Source organism: Chrysemys picta, chromosome 8, assembly GCF_011386835.1.
Source record: "Chrysemys picta bellii isolate R12L10 chromosome 8, ASM1138683v2, whole genome shotgun sequence".
In the NCBI taxonomy this organism is placed as follows: Eukaryota; Metazoa; Chordata; order Testudines; family Emydidae; genus Chrysemys; species Chrysemys picta.
The window spans coordinates 89,177,014-89,184,883 of NC_088798.1; the positions used below are offsets into that span (position 1 = coordinate 89,177,014).

The 7,870-nt window shown below is 52.7% G+C and overlaps 1 protein-coding gene across 3 annotated transcripts in view; it reads right to left on the reverse strand.

Annotated features, from left to right (window-relative positions):
* AFAP1L1 (actin filament associated protein 1 like 1) overlaps positions 1 to 7,158 on the reverse strand; it is a 60,137-nt gene extending 52,979 nt beyond the window's left edge. For 2 of the 3 annotated variants that reach the window (XM_008179552.4, XM_008179553.4), the window contains exon 1: positions 6,954 to 7,158. In XM_008179552.4, the coding sequence (XP_008177774.3) occupies positions 6,954 to 6,969 (16 nt within the window). In that variant the 5' untranslated portion in view covers positions 6,970 to 7,158. Of the gene's footprint in view, positions 1 to 5,081; positions 5,128 to 6,953 lie in introns of all 3 variants that reach the window. The other variant, XM_008179554.4, reaches the window with a different exon arrangement.
* Between the last annotated feature and the right edge of the window lie 712 nt (positions 7,159 to 7,870).

Genomic DNA, 7,870 nt, shown 5'->3' on the forward strand with positions numbered 1-7,870 from the left:
GTGGTAGAAGGAGACTCTCCCATGAATGACTGTGCACACTGAAGGGATACCATGGCCTGTGATTTGTGTTCCCAGTAGGTTCCTTCCAGCCCAGCTGAGAGCAGGATAAGGGTATTTTCTCAGCTGAGACCAGCCCTTCCCTTTCCGCCCATTGCGGAATGCCATCAGGAGAATCAGGTGCAGCATCAAGGTCATGGATTTCCTATCAGCTTAACCCTTCCTGTGCTGGAGAGGACAAGCCAACTTAGAACATTAACCAGGGAAAAAAGCCAAACAAAAAATCAAGACACCTTACAGCCTTGGACACATGTGGAGATTTCTGATTGGCTGTCAGTGATGTCAGGCAGGTTTATAGAAATTCTCAGATCTGTTGTCTAAGTCTGCATTTAATTTCAGGACACAGTGGCTGCTCAGGGGACAGGAATTGGGGTTGATGGGAGATTATAGATATAATATATGTGTGTGTGTGTGTATGGTAGCTTCTATTCCTGACCGCAGCAAGTCCTAGGCAGGTTTCTACCCCATGCTGTGCCTCAGTTTTCCCCATCTGTAAAATGATACTAGGCCAGTACAAAGTACCGGCAACGAAATTCAAGCCCTTTGAAATGAGGTGTTGTCACATTTTGGTTTATTTCATTCAGTTTTACCAAAAACTTGCAAAGTTCCAGGATTTTAAAAGTTCAAAAAAATCCAGAAACCACCCCTCCCCCGCACACACAGTTGAACCTTCCTTTCTAATGAATTACCAGGATGTCTCCCTGCTGTACTGACGCTTGATTAGCAAAAGACATTTGGTGTCACCCAGCAATTGGGTTCACTGCGATTCTGCTTTCAGGACCGAGTGTGTGAAAACAATGCTGTTGGAGGAAAAAGACCATGGCATTTGTAAGATGTCTAATTGCAAAATTAATTACAGCAAAGTTTAATTTTCATATCAGACTATGAAACATCAATGGTCTCACTTGTTTCCAGCAGAAGCCTGCCTTTTTTATTTTATTTATTTTTTTTTTTGAGAGAGAGAGAGAGAGAGAGAGAGAGAGAGAGACAAATGTCATGAAAAGCAAAATGTTGGGGCCACAGTGACTCAGAACTAAACTGCAAATACAGGGGAGTGGGAGGGTTGGGTTGGTGAACCTTCTTAAATAATACACTTATTTTCACAGTCCTGGGCAATCCTTTCCTAGTGCCTAGAGGGAAGGATCAGGTTTAAATGAAAAGCACTTGGAGCTCCTTGGCTGGAAGGCGCTACAGAAGGGCAAAAAGATTTTAGTACTAGACCCGGATGAAAGCCAATGCAGTCTCTGTGGCCTCATGTGGGTATCCACCAGCCCCAGGTGGTGTGGATGAGCCCTGCTCACCACACTTTTTGCAAGCTTGAGGGGGTAGTCCACAGAGCTGTTTGTTCATGCTGTGTTCCAGCACGGCTGGGCTTGCGTCATCTACTGCATCTGAACAACAGAGAGTCAGAGGGCCTTGACGCTAACAGAGTGCTCACTCTGGAGAGTAGCATTTCCAGGTTACAGTGAGCTCTGGAAACTGGGCACGGTTTCCACACCACACTGTATGCAGGACAGCCCTCTGAGTGACAAGTTGCCTGCCCTGCAATAGCCTGTGGAGCGTGGAACAAAATAGATATCCATTGCCAGTGGAATAGTAAAGTGCACAGGTCTACTTGTGGCTTTTCCCCATCCCAAGTAGTCACCCTCTATTGATGTGAGGAGGCTGGCAGTGTGCGGGATGGTATCACTCCAGCTATCCAGGCTGAGGTGCTGGGGAGGAACCCAGCCACTGGAGTCACAGCTGTTCCTCTTTTCCCAGGATGGTCCTTTCTGAAGCTTATTTGAACGTAGTGCTCTAGCAAAAGGCACCCCACTCATGTCAGAAAACTTCGTCCTAACTAGAGAAGCCTGAACCAGAACCCCAGATCTAAACACCTCCATACTTGGGGCTCCGTCACATCTCTAGTTACAACCTCCTCTGATCCAGCAGATGCAAAGTAAGAAGCAGATTATGGCTCAGGGATCTGGAGCCAGACGAGCTTGAACTCAGCACAAGCTGAGTGGCTGGTTGCTGTTGGCCACTGCTGGGGTGGTTTGATCAAGGATTCAGGAGTGTGAGTAAACCTGGTGAGGCACTGGAAGATGGAGTCCCTCCATGGAAGTGCAAGGCTAGCAGGGCCAGCTTCATGGGTGGGCAATGCAGGCAACAGCTCAGAGCACTGTGGCCAGGGGCACCATGGTCAAGAGCAGTGTTTCTCAAACTGGGGGTCCCAACCCAAAAGGGGGTCACAAGGCTATCGTAGGAGGGCAGTTGGGAGAGCAGCAGCTGGTGGCTGGGCACCTGGCTCTGAAGGCAGTGCCGCCACCAGCAGCAGCACAGAAGTAACAGTAGCATGATATTGTAAAGACATCACCAAAACACAAGCTCGCCCAGGGCACCGTTTCCCCTAAAGCCAGGCCTGGCAGGAATTCTGGTTTCCAGAATGAGCTGCTGAAGTTATTGAAGCTCCTGATGTCTGGGTGACTGGGGGCTCCTTGTTGCCTGCAGTTCCATTCACAGTGCCTGTCCTATTACCTTTATCTTCCCCTGGAATTGCTGCACTCCAGGCTGATGTTCTACGGGTAGAGTGGTGGGGGAAAGGAGCATATGCAGCAATGGAAACCCACCCAAAAGGAAGGGCTTCCATTGCTCTTCTCTGGTTTGCACTGAGCTATAAAAAGCTGCTGCCTTTTAGTCCGGTTAGAATTGCAGCAGCTTAGTTTCCAGAGGAAGGAATGGCTGCAATGTGGGGGGAGAGCTCTCCACTTGCCTCGGAAACCAACAGCTGGGCTGATACGATATTTCTCACCCCCTCACCCTCTCCACACACCCGTCTGCTGGGCTGCATTTTAGTAGAGGCTGGGATTCCGGCAGCAGAATTTTAGGCAGCAGATCAAGTATGATCCAGGATCCCTCCCACCAAGCCCAGCGCTTCCTTGTTCCTGTGGTGAGATGAAGTCAACTTTAGCCCTGGTGCATCTCCATTGGCATCAGTGGATTTACACCAGGAGGAATTTGGCCTGAGAGCTGGAATTTTAGAGAAGCCAAAGAGTCAGGAAAGAGCAAGTAAAGGCAAGGAGCAGTGGGTCCATGAGGGCTGTATCCATAGCTATCTAACACAATGCTCAGATTAGTTGCTTGAGCTGGCCTGTCTCTTGTTAAATTAAACGGCCCCCTCCCCACACCACTCATGGCTTGTTGCTAAAGGCTCAAAAATCAGAACCTGTCAATAAGGGAGATCAGTGCAGACACAAGCGCGCACATGCAGAGCATTATTACACAAATCACAAGAGTTTTCAAGTTCCACTGCTCAGGAGCTTACAGGAGGGAGCAGGAAAGCTGGACCCTTCCCTGGGGACAAGAGTTTTCTGCACAACCTCACCTGCAAAGCATTCGGCTCACCCGGAGAATGAAATGCAGTAGGGCTAAGGGCCAGAGAAGCACTAAGCAGAGATAAGGGGCAGAGCATGCATGGTGTGGAAGTAGCACTGGATGTGGCTAGAGGGCAGAATATAGGCAATGCGGGGGGGGACATGGACTTTTCTATCCAGTGTGAAGGACCCAGCCCTGCAGTTAGGAAAGGGGAGCCCCAGGACACATCTGAAGTTTCTCTCCAGTCACTGATGCTCCTTCCAGAAACCACACGAAGCATAGAGGGCTCCCAGAGCCTGCAGATGATAAACAGAAGGGCAGCAAGACGTTTAGATTAGCACAGAGCAGTCCGGGTGCCAATGGCAATTTATTGTAAACATGAAAGGAGAGTGTGCAATTGCTGCTGAAGTTACCATAGAAGGCACCTAGGAGAGAGAAGCAGCAAAGCAGAGCTCAGCACAGGCAAACATCAGCCCTTACTTGAATAGTCACAGCTAGTCTACACTGAAGAGTTACATCGGCACAGCTACGTCTCTCAGTTAAACAGGCCTTAGCACAAGCCCCATGATGAGTCCGAGTCAGTTGGCACAGCCAGCCATGGGTGTCTAATTGCAATGTAGACAGACCCTCAGAGCACCCAACTGGAAACTCATCTTACTAGGGAGCCCCCGGGATGCTGGCATTTCAGACATATTAAGACACATATTTAAGAGGCCACTGATTTCAAGTGCCCATTCTGAGATGCCTGAAAAATCAGGCCTCAGGTATCTCAAGTTGCACACCCAGGATCAGTGGCCTCTTTTGGAGGCTTTGTGCATCAGCCCTTTAATTCCTTCAGCCCATTAGTTCGTTAACATTTGCACTCCTGTGACAAGCAGATTAACACCCAGCACAGGCTTCACACACCCAAATAAAATGGCCACATACAAGAGGTTACAAGCACAGTGCTGCATCAGCTGCATACACCTTAACCCCTTCCTTTCCTGTGAGGTTAGGATTGCTCCATTGCACAGGTGGGGAAACTGAGGCACAAGAAGCAACATGACTCTTCCCCCAATTCCCAGAGGAAGTTAGGATACAGAAAGCTCTGCCACTGATTCCCAGTTCCATTATCTGACTCCCTAGACAGACATGTGGTCCAAGTGGCCAAGGAATGACCCCTGAGCACCATTCTCAGTACTGTCCTGATCACCACGCACCTGGCAAGGCTCCCTCACCTGAGAGAGTGCCCCTACCCCAGCTGTGAGAACTAGTCCCAGCCCCTTTGCTGGCTAGAGCAGGTCCCTATGCCAGCTGGCTGTGTGGCTGGCAGATAGGGTGACCTGTGTTAGTTAATGAAGGAGAGGGCTGTCGGCCTTCCCCTCAAGCCCCATCCTTCATGGTGGATAGGCAACCAGCTCTGAACACTGAGCAACCTTGCAATGAAAAATAATAATAAATCCCCACACAAGTTTCCACTGAGGAAACACCACCCATCCTTTTACATAAAGGGAAGGGAAACATTTGACCCTCAGAAGATTTATCTGCTGCTAATGCAGGGCTGACAAGCCAGCTCAGAGCATTCCCACTTTTCACAGCAGAAGTGACCCCTTTGGGTGGCTCATTCTCCTAGTCTCTCCTTCATCCCATTGGCCCTGTACCAATGCACTACAAATGCTAGCAGTGCTTACATTGGAGTCATCTCTCCTTTCCAGTCCAGCGATGCTCCTCCCAGATCTGAAAGTTGGGATCTTCATTACAAGTTGCTGGGTCAAGCAGGATTATTTATAACTACAAATCAAAGCCCTGTAGCTAAAGGAGATTGGCTCCATAGACAGATGTAGGAATGCATATACATAGAGGAGGTATGTATAGCACTTCCAGACAGGAGCAATAACACTCCTGTCTGAGAGCTACCAGCACCCCTGCTCTGTCCTGGGCTAGGAAGTACCTTCCACAGATGGTCTCGGGTGGCACTTCTCTCCTGGGCTGATTCACTCAATGCAGGAACACAATCCTAGATTACAATGTAATTATTTTCCTTATTGTTCTTATTCATCCCTTAAATTGTTAAAACAGTCAGATTTTTTTTTAAACTAGGCTACTTTCCGTCATGAATTTCTCCCAGTTTGGACAGTGAAACATGGACCCCAAAGTCACTAACTTTTGTTTCTAGTCAAGGTTGCTCTCAGCTTCTCCAGCACTAGAACAATATTGTGATATTTGTATTGCAGACACCAAGGGGGAGGGAGGGTTATTAGTTAAAGATGCTGGCTCTGTAATTTACAAAACATTTCAAGGAAACATCCCTATTGATCTTAGGTTTTGTTAAAAATACATACAGAGCCTGGGCCAAATCTTGAAGTCCTGCTCAGGCAAGAAATGCCTATTGACTGCAATGAAGGTTTTGTTTGAGTAACGCCTGATTTAAATCCATTTAAAGAACTTCAGGATTTGGACCCGTTAATTTGGGGATACATTGGGCCCAACAGCCTATAAACGAAGTAACCTTCTCCCGCCCAGAAGTGGAGCTGGTTTACAATCCACTGTGCAGTGAGACTGTAGGGCCCAGTCCTCCAACACTGCCATGTAGCTCTTGATCCGTGAGCAGCCCCATTGACCCCAGGGCGACTACCCCCGTCAGCAAACTCCACAGCCGCTAGGCAGCACTTGGCGAAACACAGGGTGACCAGACAGCAAATGTGAACAATCGGGAGTGGAGAGGGGATAATAGGAGCCTATGTAAGAAAAAGACCCCAAAATCGGGACTGTCTCTATAAAATCGGGACATCTGGTCACCCTAGCGAAACAGGGCAACGCGGAGGGATCCGCCGCTGGGTTAGCGAAGGCCATTCAGTGCACAGGTGCCAGGCAGCGCCACCTGGCCGCAAGGACACTGCTAGGGGTTCCCAGCCATTCCTGGGGCCCTAGGAAGCGCCTTAGCAACGAGAGACAAAGACAACGGGTCTGCTGCTGCATGCCAAGCGCCTCAGCCCCCCTGGAGTAACTGCTCCCCACAGCTCCCTGGCTGCAGCCCCTGCTGCCCCAAACACGCACTAGGGCCCCTGGGACGGGACCAGCCTCTCAGAAGACCCTGGCGAGTTCCCCCCAAGCCAGATGCTCTTCCCAGGCTCCCGCACACAATGGGCTGCCCCCCAGCCCCCCGCGGAGAGCAGCGGTGGGTGTGGCAAGGCCCTTTCGGACCAGGAGATGGGAGAGGATCGGACCTGTTCTGGGTAGTTATATCCTGGCCTGCCCCCTCGCTAAATCCCGGGGGGTCTGCCCGGGCTGGGGCAGGCACCTTCCAGCCCCTGGACAGCAGGAGCGGTGCCGGGCGCACGCCGCGCTCAAAGCGAGGAGCAGGCAGCGGCGCCCAGCCTGCGATCCCGCCGGGCTGGGCACTAGGGACCGGGTCTGACCCTGCTGCCCCCGGGAGAACCCACCGCAGCGCCCAGCCCGTGCCCGCAGCCCCCCGGCCCGGGCAAACACACCCAGCCCGTGCGGGGAAGCGCGATCCCAGAGCCAGGGCTGCCTGGGCACAGCCCCGAACGAGCCGCGCTTACCGCTCAGCCTGTCCATGCTGCCGGGGGTGGACGGGCGCGAGGCGGCAACGAGGGGCGCAGGGTCCCGGCCTGGAGCGCCCGGTGTCCGGCCAGAGGATGCGCCTGTCTCGTCTGGTACAGAGACGTCAACCTTTAAACCAGCTGCCCCGCCCGCCCTGCGCTTCCCCGGCGGGGTGCGGGGTCTTAGCGCCCGCCTAGCCCAGGCGCCGCCACACCAGCGGCACAGCCCTGCGCTAGGCTCAGCTGGGAGGACACCTCTGCCGCCTCCTGCCCCTCCTCTCCCCCCCAGCCAGCCCCCGCCCCTCGCTCCTGCCCCCCACATCTCCCCAGCCAGCCCCCACCCCGCCCACCTCTCCGGCCTCCCAGTCAGCCCCTCGCCTTGCTCACTGTTCCTGCCCCCCACATTCTCCCCAGCCAGCCCCCCACTCCAGCCACCTCTCCGACCCCACATTCCCCACTGCTCCTGCCCCCACATTTCCCTAGCCAGCCCCTCATCCTGACCACCTCTCCCCCCCCCCAGCCAGCCCCACACCCTCCCGTGCTTCTGCCTCCCAAGGTCCACCCCACAGCACACCTTACATCCACACACCTCTCCTGCTCCCCCACAGCTAGCACCTCACTCCACCCACACACTCCCCTCACACCCAGAGCCTCACCGCAGCCACCCAGCTCTCCTGTTCCCCCCTTGCCTCTGAGCCAGCAGCACCTCACCCACCCCAATCCCTCAGCCTCTCACCCAGAGATCCCTAAGCACTGTGCTGCAAACCCTGTTCCTCTATTTGCCACACACACACCAGCTTTTCTCCCCCTCCCCAATACCTGTCCACCAGCAAAGCTCAAATGTGGTGGGGCGCTGAGCAAGCCAAGAGGAACACAAGCAAACCGCAAATCAGGCAGAGCTGAACAACGGGATACTT